The sequence below is a fragment of the Diabrotica virgifera genome, chromosome 7, assembly GCF_917563875.1.
Source record: "Diabrotica virgifera virgifera chromosome 7, PGI_DIABVI_V3a".
Classification (NCBI taxonomy): Eukaryota; Metazoa; Arthropoda; class Insecta; order Coleoptera; family Chrysomelidae; genus Diabrotica; species Diabrotica virgifera.
In genome coordinates, this window is record NC_065449.1 from 86,433,488 (window position 1) to 86,450,684 (window position 17,197).

Sequence of the window (17,197 nt, forward strand, 5' to 3'; positions counted from 1 at the left end):
CAAGCTTATAATGCAAGGATGGTACTAAATGTGAGAAATGAAAGCTTATAATCCAAGGATGGTACTAAAGGTGAGATATTTGACCTAGGCTGTCTGTCGGTCTGTCTGACCGCGAATATAACTCCTCCGTCAATATACCAGCTAGAATGACAAATGAGGTGTCAAATGAAAGCTTATAATCCAAGGATGGTACTAAAGGTAGATATTTGACCTAGGCTGTCTATCCGTCGGTCCGTCCGACCGCGAATATAACTCCTCTGTCATTATACCAGATAGAATGACAAATGGAGTGTCAAATGAGAGTTTATAATCCAAGGATGGTACTAAAGGTGAGAAAGGGCCTAGCCGGGTAAGATGGTGAAAAGTGCCCCCAACCCAATCTAAATTCCATATAGGCCACTTTTTAGCACATATAGAGGAACTCACTTTCTGAAATTTTTAGCCCCCTAGGTGGTCACGTGACCCCCCTAGAGCCTAATTAGGCTTTTTATGTTTTTATTTTTTATCTCAGCCGCATTAAGAGCTAGCCAAAAACTTTATTTAAAAAAGTTGTAAGTTTTAAAAAGATCTATATGAAAATTTTTTTTTTATTTTTTTGGCGGGAAATTCGAATTTTTAGAACAATTTTAAACTTTTAAATAAATCTGAAAAAAAAACAAAGACACTCGTTTTTACGAAAATTAATTATAATGTGTATTTTTGCACAATCTTTCACCCTGAATTTTTTCAGATTTTTAAAATTGGTGAAACGTACCTTTAAAAATAAAAAACCGCATTTTTTCGGTTTTTTTTTTCGTTTTTTTGATACAATTTTATACATATTCTTCAAAAAATTTAACACCGTCACTAGAATAGGTAAAAAACTGAAAAATAATTGGGATTTGCTTCATAAAAATTTTTTGTAACGCCATCCATTTTCAAGATACAGGGCGTTGAAGAAAACAAAATTTTACATATTTTTTACGATTTTGCCGAAACTACTGGCAACATTGTAATAAAACTTGGCGGGTTTTAAGAGGTAGTTATTGTGCATGTTTTGACATACAACTAAGGATTTAATATTCATCATTGGCGCGCATAGGGGTAATGGTCTGAACTTTTCAAAGAAAAAAAGATAGTACGCCACTGACATATTTCAAATTAACAATCATTTTTGAATTCCTCGTTCAATTTGCAATAAAAAATCTATCTTCTCATTTTTTCATACGACGCGCTGTTTTGCTGCAAAAAATAAAATATCTTAACGCTTCCAAAGTATTCGAATTAATTTTGATAATGGATATATGAGTTTATTATGTATGTAGATGTAGAAACTACTAGAAGTTCGAATACTTTGTAAGGGTTAAGATCTTTTATTTTTTTAATAAAAATGCCGCGTCGTATGAAAAAATAAGAAGATACATTTTTTGTCACAAATTGAACGAGAAATTAAAAAACGATTGTTAATTTGAAATATGTCAGTGGCGTACTATCTTTATTCTTTAAAAAGTTCAGACCATTACCCCTATGCGAGCCAATGATGAATATCAAATCATTAATTGTATGTCAAAATATGCACAATAACCAGCTCTTAAATCCCGCCAAGTTTTATTACAATGTTGCCAGTAGTTTCAGCAAAATCGTAAAAAATGTGTAAAATTTTGTTTTCTTCAACGCCCTGTATTTTGAAAATGGATGGCTTTACAAAAAATTTTTATTAAGCAAACCCCAATTATTTTTCAGTTTTTTACCTATTCTAGTAACAGTGTTACCTTTTTTGAAAAATATGTATAAAATTGTTTCAAAATACGAAAAAAAAACTGAAAAAATGCGGTTTTTTATTTTTAAAGGTACGTTTCACCAATTTTAAAAGTCTGAAAAAATTCAGGGTGAAAGATTGTGCAAAAATACACATTATAATTAATTTTCGTAAAAACGAGTGTCTTAGTTTTTTTTTCAGAGTCATTTAAAAGTTTAAAATTGTTCTAAAAATTCGAATTTCCCGCCAAAAAATTAAAAAAAAAAATTTTTCTTATAGATCTTCTTGGAACTTACAACTTTTTTTAATAAAGTTTTTGGCTAGCTCTTGATGCGCCTGAGATAAAAAATAAAAACATAAAAAGCCTAATTCGGCTCTAGGGGGGTCACGTGACCACTTAGGGAGCTAAAAATTTCAGAAAGTGAGTTCCTCTATATGTGCTAAAAATTGGCCTATATGGAATTTAAATCGAGCTGGGGGCACTTTTCACCATCTTACCCGGCTAGGCCCTTTGATCTACGCTGTCAGTCCGTCTGACCGAGAATATAACTCCTCCGTCGTCATTTTACCAGGTAGAATGACAAATGAGGTGTCAAATGAAAGCTTATAATCCAAGGATGTTACTAAATGTGAGAAATTTGACCTAGACTGACTGTCTGTCTGTCCGCCCGACTGCGAATATAACTCCTCCGTCACTATATCAGGTAGAATAACAATTGAGGTGTCGAATAACAGCTTATAATCCAAGGATGGTACTAAATGTGCGAAATTTCCGGACTTCCGGTTTTGGAAATGCGACCAGAAGTACTGTTTTAAAGTCACCGGAATAGTACACGTGATATATTATTCGACGCTACTTCGCAAGAAGAGAAGAAATATATACTTCCGGTTTCATTACTGTCTGTTCATCTGTCTTTCCGTCCGTGAATACAACTCCTCCATTATTAATACAGGTAGAATGGCAAATGAGGTGTCGAATGAAAGCTTATAAGCCAAGGACGGTATTAAAGATGAGAAATTTGACATCGGACTTCCGGTTTTAGAGTTGCAACCGTATGAACTGTTATAAAGTCACCGAAATAGTATAAGCGATATATCATTCGACGTGCCTTAGCAAGATGAGAACAAATTTTGGTTTTGGTTTTTATATCATTTCCGCTTAAAAAGTTCTAACCAGAAGTGCCGTTATAGTCGCAGAAATAGTACATGTAACACATCAACCGAAGCGCATTGAAAATTTGAGTTTTAATCTTTAGTTCCTGTTTTGAAGTCATTTCTGTTTATACAATGATGACCCAAAGTTTAGTCAAAATGACTCAAAATTAATAAAATCGTATATCGATCGAGGCAAAGTTACACGAAGCGTTCAAATATCGACTTCCAGTTCTACTTTCGATTACTTTGGGTGAATTTTTTTTTATTAATGGCTTTGACATAGCCAATTAGCCAGACTATTTGTTTTTTTTTTGTATGGTATTACAATAAAAATTTTAAGTTAATATCTAAGCCTACTTATTATCTAAATTTACAGGGTGTTATTATACATTAATCGATACATTTTTCAATTTTGTGTGATATTTTTACAATTTTTAATTTTATTATCTAAGCCTATTTAAAATTTAAATTTATAGGACATTACATATTCGTAAAGACATTGTAACGTCTGCTTATTTTTTGGAAAAAGAATTTCGTTTAAATTGACAGGTAAAGGACAATTTAGATCAATTAACTTTTCATACATTACTTTAATATTTTGTCTGTACTGTCCACACTCTAATATGAGGTGCTGTAGATCTCCCATTCCACCACAGGCGCAATATGGGTCATCACTTATACCTATGCTGTTTGTATGCTGGGGTTAGTGCGTGATTTGACCTCATTCTGTTTATTGTTTTTATAAATAGCCTATTTGATTCTTGTTTAAACCATCTCTCATTGGGAATTAGTGGTTGGCAATTTCTAAAATTTATTCCCGTTGTACTTTGGTTATATACACGTTGCCAATTTTGTTTTCAATGGTTTTTACTGATATTATCTATATCGGTTACTGGTAGAAGTATGTTGTTTATGTTTCGTTTGGTTAAAGCTGCAGATTTAGCTAATTTGTCGACTTCTTCATTTCCAAATATTCCAGAATGTCCTCTAACCCAACAAATAATAATTGAACTGCTCGAGGAAGTAATATCATAATATATACTCTTAATTTCTATATCAATGTGGTTTAGATTTTTTGTCGATTGGATAGATGTGAGTTTGCCCACAATACTTCTACAATCGGTGAAAATGATATAATTGTCCATACCAACAGAGGCTATATATTTTAACGCAAGTAATAAAGCTGATAATTCGGCAGTATATATTGAAGCTTCATTAGGCAATCGGCATGATTCTTTGTATTCAGAATTCCAGTGATATATTGCACTTCCGGTTTTATTTTGAATTTTGGAGCCGTCAGTAAAAATTAATTGAAACATAGGCCACCTGTCTTTAATTATTTTGTTGATAATACCATATAATACTGCCTGGAAGGTTTGAATCCATGTAATTTGTTTGTATTACCTTGGAAAAGAAAACTTTGGGTGAAAACCTAGGAATTACGAAGTCCAATTACTTGTTACACTTACATCTCGGGATAGCAAATGCGGATTACAATTTACAATTATTACAAATACAACAAAGTTGTACTTTTAAAAGCGATTATTATAAGTACAACAAGTACTTTTAAAAGACACCAGCAAAGAGCCACATGGAAGGGTCAGTCTCGAAGTTATTAGACCTTTGAAAGTTCAGCCTAGCCTAGAGAATGTAGTCTAGGATTAGAGGACCACAACAGAGATGAAAAGATCATAAGGGAATAGGTCAAAATGCAATCTCATTGAATCTATCTATCTATGGACTGACGAAATTATTTTTCATTTTCTCCTAATTTCGATTTGAGACGCACTTAACGTACACGCCGGAAATATACAGGTTTTCCCCAAGAAACATACAATAGGTTTGTTACAACTCGATACAAAACCGTTCTTGAACGGTTACGAGTATGCGCAGTAACGAAAAATGTGTTACTGCGCATAATTATTCGTTATTGAGCATGCGCATAATTATTCGCTAATGAGCATGCACATAACTATTCAAAAACGGTTTTGTATAGAGTTGGAATAAACCTATTGTCTGGGCGCCTCCTTTTGGAACAGAAAGGTTGAGGAGCAAGCTCCTTGACGGTGATTTTTCCTACGTGCCTAGTGACTGCGATTATGGTTCGATTCAGCAGTAATCATGAGTTTCAAATGATGTGCAACACAGGGGCATTGGGAAGGAACAGCACCAAGCTATGGCTAGAGTGGCATCTTCAACATGGAGATGATTCGTGGGGCATTGGTTTTTCTTGGAAAATGATAAAATTTGGGTCGGTATTCGTAAATTCTACGTACAATACACTCCCTACAAGTCTCTCACACAAGTGTCTCGCTTTTATTGTTTACTTTTACGGATATTGAACATTCTGTGGATGTTTCGGATAATACCTTCATCAACACAGGTACTGTTCATCTCCTAAAGTTCCCCTTTCCCTAAAATATTACTTTACGTTGTAGTAAATAAATATTCTGATGAAAATAAAATATAAAATAAATAGTATTAATTCAAGGTAACAAAACTATATTTTTATAAATTTAAATTATTCATCTATTAAAAACTGTTTAACACTATCATTATATTGTGGAGGTAATGCTTTGCGTAATTCATTTCGATCCAACCATTTAAAATCCAATCCTTTCGCTGGTGGCTGACCTTTTAAATATCTTGCAAAGTAGATAAATACCTAAAAAATAAAATGGTTAACCTAGTAATCTAATGTATACAACAGGTTGCAAATGAATCAAAGAAAAACATGATTTCAAAACTACTTAATTATTAAAAATTGAACAATTAAAAAAATATTATTAAAGATGGTAATATTACAGTAGCTTGCAACAATTGTCATTTATATTCCCATGTTAAATAAAGTTTTGGATTGCTAGCACACTCATTTTATTTTTACATCTATACGTCATTTAAGTAAAACACAATAAAACAGGACTTATAAAAAAAGGGCGTGGCACTTGCAGAGTGCTGACAGAAGTGAAAACTTCTTATAGATTCAATTATATTTTTTTATTATATTATATTATATTATTATATTTTTATTATATTCAATTATATTCTATTCAATTTTTTAGAATTATATTCGATCCAATTCGATTTATTTTATTTAATTTAACTAATTGTATTTAACTTTATTTTTGTACATATTTAATTTTATTTAATTTTTAATTTTTTTTATTTGCTATAATTTTATTTAAATTTATCTAATGTTATTAAGTTTTATTTATTTAATTAATTGTATTTAATTTTAATTAAAATTTATCAACACCTATAGGGTTGAAACCACCATCAACCCAGTCATGAATAGAAAATTCGGAATCTATATTTAGTTTAGTATAAAATCATGTGCCGCACTATTTTTTTAATTGAACAAAATACCCCTGTATGAGCGAAACTAAAAAGCTAAAGAAGAATGTTGCAGTTTTTGCTGTGTAACTCTGAGAACAGCATTTAAAAAATATATAAAAAATTAAAAAAAAAAATAAATACAAAAATAATTATTTATTAGCAGAATTGTTTATTTGAGATTAATATTAGTATTAGTTTTAGGATAAGATACGAAAAAATGACTAATAAAATAAAAAAATAGTAAAATTGGCGAATGGATTTAGTGTTCGCAGTAATATAAACCGAAATAAACAACAATGGGCGAAACCACCTCAGTAAATAATATAAAATTCGAGATATATACTTGAAATCACCCTGAAATCAGTCAAACAATAAAAAATTCGGGATCTGTACTCAGTTTACTAAGAAAGTTAAAAGAAGTGTATAGATATGTACAGTAACCGCCAACCTACTAGATACATAGGAACATTCAGCTATTACAGTCCTGGACCCTTCACGTATTGCAATGTTTATTTTTATGTCTAGTAACGTTTAGAACGTCAGAAAATGTATAGAAATTGAATATTAACATAGAAAGTTGACAAATAATAGATCAGCTATATTTGACGTCTATAGCTGTCATCTTGTTAAAGTTCAAACGTTTTAAAGTATTGTAATATTCTTGGTGTTTGAATAAAGTTATTTTAAAGCAGAGTAACAATACTATTAATTAATGTATTTTTTGTATGGAAAAACAATTATGTATCTTAAATAGTTTCTTGACAGTAACAGGACAGGGATGAAACTCACATCACTCACTCCATGTTTATGGACTGGATTAGCCCATAAACATAGCAATTAGGTACCTACCCATGTATCTAGTAGCGTGGCGCTTACTGTATATTACGGTATACCGCAAGGTTACTACAGACGTCTCGATTTTCGAATAACGCCAAATACGATTTTACTCCCGTCAAAATTCCTTCCTATGCCAAAGCTTATCATTGCTTAATATAGCATGTTACGAATTTTACTGCTGTAAGCAGTACCAAAATCTATAAAGACTTATGTATTACGAATTGAATTGATAACATTTATCTAAGATTTGTGTTATGAAAATTTGGCCTAATGTAGACTTTTGCCTGCAAAAACCTCACTAATATTTTCTTATTATTTTCTGTGCATACTGTTGCAGCCTCTGGTATGTCATGTTTGCCACTATATTGAATGTCTTGATAGATTAGCATTCCAGTGTTTTTTGCCATCGTTATCTTGTATTTCGTACCCTACTTTGTCGGGTTTTCCTAAAGGAAGACAAAACAATTATACATGGTCGTCTCAAAACAAGAACGACGCCGAATAAGGCAAAATATTACTATAAACGGTCATAACTTCAAAGTGGTTAAAGAATTTAAAAATCTATGAGCAACAATTACCAATGACAGCAAAATATATCGAGAAGTTGAAATGCGAATAATTGCAGGAAACAGATCTTTCTTTGCAATGCAACATCTAATGAAGTCAAAACTTCTCTCACGAGTTGCAAAAAATCAAGATATATATAAGACCATAATACGACCAGCAGTCGCGTATTAAAGCGAAACATGGACGCTAACAAAAAGAGAAGTAAATAAATTGCTGGTGTGAGAAAGTAAAATCCTTTGAATGATATATAGCCCTTGCAGAAACAGCGTGACAAACGAATGGAGGCTAAGATACAATAATGAGTTAGAGTTTCTCTTTGGAAAGGAAAATCTAGTCACATATATAAAGGCAAATAGACTCAGATGGACAGGGCATGTAATACGCAGTAACGACAATCGCCTTATAAACGATATGTTTTGGGAAAGGCCAGATGAGAGGTCTGTCGGACGGCATAGAAAAAGGTGGAAAGATGCAGTCAGATAAGATCTGGAGAAAATGGGAGCGAGACAATGGGAAACAGTGGTACAGGACCGACAAACATAGAGGGCAGTAGTAAACGCGGCAATGACTCACGAAGAGTTGTAACGCTATTGATGATGATTAATGAAGTACATGTACATACCTTAGCTCCAACTATATTTTTATCATTTCTTATGTTAGCTGGATACTTGTATTTATAAAATCCACATGGAGCATTGCTGTAAATTTGAGCTTTCACATCTGGTCCTATACTTTCTTTAAGAATTCTTTCAGCACTCTACAATTAAAAAAAACAAAATTTTGATTAAATATTACATTTAAGGCTGATTTATCTTACGATGGGACGTGAACTATCTTACGGGGGATACGTTTAGTACGTTCTTTAACCTTTCAGAGTTAACGTGCGGACTATGATTCCGCTTGTCTAAATATTTGTCGATTTCTGACGATTAATTACGATCTCGGTCGTGGCGTGCTCGCTAGCTTCAAGTGAGGGGATACTTTATTCAGTACTGTTGTGAGAATTGTCTTAGTGCGTTTAGTTCTGCTGCTATATTGACTTGCGGAACGTGAGTCCGCACGTTATACATGTTGTCACAAATCTTCAGGTAAGATTCAATTTTAAAATATTTTGTTTTTAGAGTAAATATAAAAATATTTATGTAATTTATAATTGGGAATGATCTACTGATTACGTTTTCTGTATATTTGATTGATATAAACTTATTTTTGTTACAGACTTTTTAAGATGAGTTTCGAAAAGCAAGTAGCATATTTTGAAAAGCTGCATGTGGAATTTCTCTCTGATTCTGAGCCAGAAGCTGAACTTGACGATAATGATGCTAGTTTGGAAGGAGATTATGCAATGAAGAAATACAGGACCACGATACCGACATGGAAGAAGACATTGAGGAGAGAATCTTAGAATCTCCGAAGACAGCAGCGAAGATTGACTTATTTCCGTTCATTCATGTATCTACTTTGCGCAGCTCAAACATTTGTTTTTTATTTAGTCATTGTTTAGTTTTTTAGAAATAATTGTTTTGTATTTTTTAAATTTAGGTTTTTGTGATTTATAGGTATCCGACGTCCTCAAGGGCACTAAGGAGTATGAGAAAGAAGAAGAAGAAGGGATTTATAGGACTCAAAATGTGAAAAGGATATATCCGTTCACTTTTATTTTTGAAGCATGAGTTTAAGTGCAAGTTATAATAAATTTGTTTGCAAATGTTTTTTTTGTCTTTATATTTAAACAATTGACCAGTTCGCAGACCGTTTTTCCGAAAATATTTGTTTCTTGGACCTTTTCTGGATATGCGGACTGTGAGTCTGCACGTTACACTTTATGTACCATCATGCCACGTTATCTCTGAAAGGTTAACGGTAAATATTGCAAAACCTCTAAATTTTAAAGAACCGCTTGGACTGATATGAAATTTGGCATACACATAGCTCACAAGTCAAAGAAAAAAGTGATATTGTGCCGATATGTGCTTTTGCTCCGTAGGTGGTTTTCACCCCCTTTTGGGGGTGAAACAATATTCGTCCAAAGTAAGTCCGGAAATGGATAAACTGACTAATTTTAAGTAACTTTTGATCTATTGAGTTTTTTCACTAAGTCAATACTTTTCGAGTTATTTGCCAGTGAACATGTTCATTTTTTCAACAAAATAACCACGCTTTTAGACGGTTTTTCGCAAATAACTCAAATAGTAAGTATTTTGTCGAAAAAACATTCGTAGAAAAAATATAGCGTGTAAAAAATTAAAAAAAAAATGATGTATATATCAAGTCTTTATACCTAGTAAAAGCAGAGTTATAGCTAATTAAAAACAGGTTCATATTCGTCAAATTCCAAATGGAATACTTTAACGTGGAATAACCAAAAATGAAGCACATCTCGAGGAAAACTCATTACAACTTATTTAAAGTGTTTACAAAAAGCTTCATTTTTGTTTTATAAAAAAAATTTCTAGCATCAAAAGTAAACAAGTTACGCTCAAAATAAAGTTAGTCCCTTTTTTTTGGTAAAAAAATCGGGAAAATCACCCCATAATTAGTATCTCAAATGAACTTAATCGTTACGACTTCACAAGTTTCTTGACTCGTGTATGTATTGTTTATAAGATCTGTAAGTTTCATCGGTTCAAAGTCCTTATTTTTGAAAGCGCTGTAGTTAAAAAGGGTTGAACGAGTCACTGATCACGAATGGATGCAAATTTAGAAACACCAAATCCAATTTTTGTCTAACAGAAAAACAAAAAAATACATGATATTCAGAAAAGCAATGCTGACTTTTTTTGTTTTTCGAGATTTTTGGTATCTCGTAACAATTTTAAGTTATTTTGAAAAAAAAGCATATTTTTCAAAATTTAAATTTTAAAAAATTTTACTTTAAAACCAAATTTTTTCAAAAATAAGCATTTTGCTTACAGATCATATAAACACAACATAAGTAAAATAATTTGTGGAGCGGTAACGATTAATTTCATTTAAGTTGCTAATTAGGGGGTGGTCTTCCCTATTTTTTTTGCCACAACAAAAGGGACCAACTTTATTTTGAGCGTAACTTGCTTAAATTTAATGCTAGAAACTTTTTATAAAAACAGAAATAAAACTTTTTTTAAACACTTTAAAAAAGTTATAATTGGATTTCCCCAAAAAGTGCTTAATTTTTTGGATATTTCACTTGGAAATATTCTATTTGAAATTTGGTGAATATAAATCTATTTTTCATTGGCTATAACTCTGGTTCTACGAGGTCCAGAGACCTAACGCGTACACCATTTTTTTTAACTGTTTTACAGGCTATATTTTTGCTAAGAATGTTTTTTTCGACAAAATACTTACTTTTTGAGCTATTTGCGAAAAACCGTCTAAAAATGTAGTTATTTTGTTGAAAAATGAACATATTCACTCGCAAATAACTCGAAAAGTGTTGACTTGGCGAAAAAGCTCTATAGGACAAAAGTTACCTAAAATTAGTCAGTTTATCCATTTCCGGATTTATTTTGGACATACAGTAGTAATACCTCGACTTACGCTACCCCGACTTACGCAAACCCAGAGTTACGCGATTTTCAAATAATTGTCGATTTGTTATTTGATATGCTATTTTAAAATCTTGTCGATTCATTAAGTGCCACACAATCGTTTAGTTATTGACGAGATAGAAATACCACCCATACACTATTGCTCATCCAATGTATTATACATGTTTGGACTTTTCACACGGAATCAGCGATTTTATTTTGTATTAGGTATTTCTTATCTACAGTTTTGTCTAATGGAGTGGGTGTTTGTTACTTTTATAAAGGGATTTTTTGTTTTATATCTAAGAATACTTGAAATAGTCATACACACGAAACACATACGAAATTATACCCCGACTTACGCGAATTCGACTTACGCGATTATCGCTCGGTCCCACCTATCGCGTAAGTTTGGGGTATTACTGTATAAGTCACCCCCAGGGCAAAAGCACACATCGGCACAATATCACTTTTTTTCTTTGACATGTAAGCTATGCGTATGCCAAATTTCATGTCAATCCAAGCGGTTCTTTAAAATTTAGAGCAAAAACAGTGAAAGAATGTACAAGTTGAAGAATCGTGTGATATAAAAAACATTGGCTAGTTTATAGCATAACGGAACGGGTCGACAACGGGTACATGCGCCGTCTATTGTTCTACGGCCCTTGACGTCGACGTCCCGTCGTAACATAAATCAGCCTTTAATCGAAATGTGATATGTACATTTAAGATTGATAGGGCATTGAGATATTAAATAGCAACAATCGATGAAACCACAAAACAATTATTCATTATGAGAGGCTAAACAGACATCAAATTTAAATGAAAATTATTTAAAATCTGCCAAAAGCAATAAGCTAATAGGTATAAAGTCCAAATAGGTCCATTCGACCAACATCTAAATTGGAAAGACAACATATTAAGAAACTGGCAATCGAATGCCAAGGAAGACTTAATATCATTAAATCATCGTCAAAAAAAGACTGGGGAGCAGATATACAAACTATGCTCTCTCTCTTCAGAACTGTAATCAGATCTAAATTAGACTATGGCGCGATAGCATATTCATCGGTTACGGAGTCTTTCCTTAAAAATTTTAGATTTAATCCACAATACTGCATTGTGAACTGAAGCAACTGAACCATCACTGTATTACAGAAGAATGTACTTAAAGTTAACCTATGTAATTAAATCAAATGCAAATCCTAATAACTACACCTTCAAATATGATCACCTTAACCGATTATCAACATTTTTCTCCAATAAACCACGTCTACACAAACCTTTCTACCACCGAATCAAAATGGACCTCTCATCTCTTAACACCACCTTACCTCCTTGCTATCCCGTTAATTTTGAACCTGCTACGCCATGGACTTTGGGAGTACCAAAAATAATTACCACCTTAACTTCATTGGACAAACATACTACTAACCATAGTATAATACATCAAAATCTGCAAAACTTATTATCAAAGTATACAAACTTTTCTCAAATATATACAGATGCTTCAAAATCAACAGATGCCGTGGGAGCAGCAGTTATATCCTCGAATATGTGCCAAAAATATAAGTTGCCAATACACTACAGTACTTTTAATGCAGAATTATATGCCATATAGGTACGGGGCACTGACATATATTATATCCTCACCAAATCAGAAATACATCATTTTGAGTTTAGTGAGTAAGCTCACTACAATCCATAGGAAAAATATACCCCGAGAATCACATTCTGGGAAAAATAAAACAAAATCTGATCGAGATACAAAATCGTAATAAGGAGGTAATCTTCATCTGTATCCCATCACATATTGGTATTACAGGTAATGAAGAAGCAGATAAGTGTGCGCGTGAAGCCGTCAACTCAGCGGACTCTACTATCGTGCAATATGTGACAACTTTTTGCACGTACCTAAGCACATGTGACCTAAGCCCACTTTTTCACGGACATTATTAAGACCGGTATCATACCACAGGAACTCAAACGCTCGAAGGTCATTGCCATATTAAAACCAGGGAAACCAAATGATAACAACCCTAAGAATTACAGACCAATAGCCCTTCTATCGGTTACGTTTAAGCTTCTAGAGCGCCTTATCTACAATAGAATTAGCACAAAGCTGCTTGAAACAATACCGGTTGATCAGGCAGGTTTCCGACCCAAAAGAAGCTGCGCAGACCAGGTTCTTTCACTTACCACATTTATTGAAGCAGGGTTCCAGGGAAAACTTAAAACTGCAGCCGCATTCATAGACCTAACAGCGGCCTACGATACAGTCTGGAGAGAAGGCATGATATACAAGCTCCTCCGTACAATCCCCTGTAAATCCACCGCTCGAATAATCAACAGCCGACCGAACGATTCAAGTGGTCATGGGATCTGACATCAGCACCCCAAGGAAACTGAAGAATGGACTGCCTCAGGGATCTGTCCTGGCTCCTCTTCTCTTTAGCCTATACATCTCTGATATACCAGAAACCAGATCAAGAAAGTTTGGTTACGCCGATGACTGGTCCTTGCAACAAGGTGTAAGTCATTTGAAGAAACAGAAGAAATCCTCACGGCGGACTTACACATAGTGGGAAAATATTTCCGTAAATGGAGGCTCCAACCAAACGCTACGAAAACATAGGTTTCCAGTTTCCACCTAAATAACAAGCTTGCAGGAAACATACTCAATATTCAGTTGGAAAACACGACACTCGCCTACAATAAAACACCAAAGTACCTTGGGGTGACTCTTGACAGAACCCTATCATTCAAGGAACATCTGACAAAAACAGCTGAAAAACTTAAATCCAGAAACAACATCATCCAGAAGCTGTGCGGCACAACATGGGGAGCATCGGCTTCCACCTTGCGATCATCTGCCTTGGGCCTAGTCTTTTCAACTGCGGAATACTGCTCTTCAGCATGGCTTAATAGCCGACATATACACAAAGTAGATGCCCAATTGAATAATACAATGAGAATGATTGCTAGAGTTATCAAATCCACCCCTACGCAATGGCTCCCAGTATTGAGCCACATTCCACCACCCAAACTACGCCGCATACACGCACTCACTAGTGAGTACAGAAAGATAGTAGATAACGAGAACCTGCCAATCCATCAAGATATAGATGGCGCCAACGGTAACCGTCTACGCTCCAGACGACCACCAATAAAAACAGCAAAGGTTGCTGTGGAGGGTGAGTTCAATTTAACGACATGGACTCGAGAATGGATGGAACAACAAAATAGCAACTTACCCTGCATCACACAAAAACCACCAGGCTTTGACTTACCACGCAACACATGGTCTATGCTGAACCGAATCAGAACCCAACACGGCAGATGTGGTTACATGATGCACAAATGGGGTAAACGACCATCCCCACTCTGTGACTGTGGACAACCACAAACCATCTATCACATCACAGAACAGTGTCCCACAAGATTATATCATGGCAGGTCAGAGGATTTCCTGATGGCGACTCCAGAGTCGATAGACTATGTAAATAAGTTAGATGTACGTTTGTGAACCTATGTATTGTCTTATACAAAATATATATGTAAATGTAAATGTGTCAGGTGCCATACGCTAAATAAAATGTGACAACTAGTGATGTTTTAATCGGCTTGTATCCTAAGTGAGTGGCAAAACCGGTGGCAATTTTCAGTGTCCAATCTTCGGAATATTAAACCAAACATTAAACCATGGACATGTTTCCCCACCAAAAGAAGGGATCAAGTGACAATAACCCGTCTTAGGTTAGGTCATACCAGTGCGACACACAAGTTCTTAATAACAAAAGAACCCGAACCGAAATGTGATCAGTGTAACGTTAAACTCTCAGTGAAACATATACAGTGCGTCCATAAAGTAACTCATAAATTCATTATTTCGTAAACCAGCGACTTTGAGAAAAAATCCCGAAACAGGTCGATTTTTATTTTTAAATTACGATTTTTTGGCATATATATCATACTAGTGACGTCATCCATCTGGGCGTGATGACGTAATCGATGATTTTTTTAAATGAGAATAGTGGTCATGTGATAGTTCATTTGAAAGGGTATTCAATTATCTATTCAAAAATATAAACATTAATATTATTATTTATACAGGGTGTTCAAAAAAAAATGTTTTTTAATTAAATTATTTGAAACAAAAATAAGAATATATATGTAATTTATTTAATTCAAAATACGTTTTCTTGTTGTCAGAAAACTGTAAAAAATGTTTATTTGACAAATAAATATTCTTTTCTATGGATGCTATACAATGTGCAACTTCTCTCACTACTTACATACATTCAAAACAAACAATTCCTCAAATTCAATGTTAAAGCTGCCACCTGTCTCATGGAAGTTTAAACATATTCGTTTAAGCAAAAATAAATGTTTATATTTCAAATAAATATTTTTTTCCAGTTTTATGACAACAGCAAAACGTATTTTGAATTAAATAAATTACATATATTCTTCTTTTTGTCACAAATAATTTAATTAAAAAAAATATTTTTGAACACCCTGTATAAACAATTATGTTAATGTTTATATTTTTAAATAGAGAATTCAATACCTTTTCAAATGAGCTATCACATGACTAGTGATGTAAAATTTCCGGGAAGACTCAAATGCCGGAAAGTTTCCGGAAACTTTCCAGGAATATTGGAAACTTTCGGAAACTTATGGAAATATTGTATTTTTTCTTGTTAGTCTATTGCATGTTAGTGTGTATTGTATGTATGTTGTATGTCTATTGTATGTTAGTTCTGTAAAAATATTTTCTTTTTTGTCAATAAACTTCGGATCGTTAATATTTTGTCTATACACTGCTTAGCTAATATAATCTTTACCAGTGATGCTTTGTCCTGTTAAAAGAATCAAGTAAGTTTGCAGCATAGTGCACAGGCTTCACTGCCATTTTTTTCTTTTTTTTTTTTCTAATTTAGATATAAGCATTCCTTTTCCTCGGGCTTACTGATTGGAAGTAATGGAATATTCTGGGTAAAAATATTTGCTGCGTCCTTAAATGCCTCGACAACCTGGGATATTTTAAACATATTGCCTTCCAATAAAGTAATCCATTTTACAATTATTATTGGTGTTAGCACTGTACTGGTGTAAAAGTAGCACAAAACTGCTACTTTTTGCAACTTTATTCAAAATATTTCATCATCCAGACAGTTTTATTTAAAATTCGGTGAAAGTTTTAAATTTTTTCCTTCTATGACCATAAGCATTTGTAAAGCACTTTCAAACGCAATAAGGCTATTTTACAATATTAAGGATTGAACCCGATCTAGTTTTTACAGGAAGATTTAATGATATAACTTTATTGTAGTTTTGAAGCAAGATTGTATTAAATCGGGCAAGAGATATGTGGGAATTAGTTACCTTTTTAACAATTTCTTTACAACATGCCTCAACATTTTTAACAGAATGTAGGTTCATCAAATCAGACACCAGCAAATTTAATGTATGAGAAACACAGGAATATGCTTCAATAAAATTATATTTGTTTTTTATCGATCATTTTGCCTTTGGCAAAATGATCCATTGGTGCTGCATGGTCTGTAACAATCCCACAAAATTTTTCTGGCTGACTTCCTTTATATTATATTATTTATTATTTCTTGTTAAAGATATTCAGCTGTGTGCCTTTCACAATCTGTAAAAAGTGTTAAGTATACACATTACTGGTTCAGGTGTTGTCAAAGCAGCGTTTAGACACCGCTATAAATCGCAGCAATTTATCGATATCAATCGAGTTGTTTCAATTTATCGTTGAATGTAAACTGTACATTGCAGCGATTTATCGGAATTGGGGGATTGGAGTTGGTATCGGATTGCATCAATTTATTGTAACGATCGAGTTGTTTCAGTTTATAAGGCAGCGTTTAGACACAGCGATAAATCCGTGCAATTTATCGATATCAATCGAGTTGTTTCAATTTATCGTTGTGTGTAAACGGTACATCGCAGCGATTTATCGGGATTGGAATTGGATTGGAGTTGCTACCTATCGGATTGCATCAATTTATTGTAACGATAGAGTTGT

At 33.5% G+C, this 17,197-nt stretch overlaps 1 protein-coding gene across 1 annotated transcript in view; it reads right to left on the minus strand.

The window, feature by feature from the left end:
* Window positions 1-5,378: 5,378 nt before the first annotated feature.
* The window catches only part of LOC114328882 (39S ribosomal protein L46, mitochondrial), a 40,555-nt gene continuing 28,736 nt past the window's right edge, over window positions 5,379-17,197 (minus strand). The window contains exons 5-6 of the mRNA XM_050655381.1: window positions 8,256-8,390; window positions 5,379-5,558 (exon numbers count right to left, since the gene is read on the minus strand). Coding sequence (XP_050511338.1) covers window positions 5,415-5,558; window positions 8,256-8,390 — 279 coding nt within the window. The 3' untranslated portion in view covers window positions 5,379-5,414. The remainder of the gene's footprint in view (window positions 5,559-8,255; window positions 8,391-17,197) is intronic.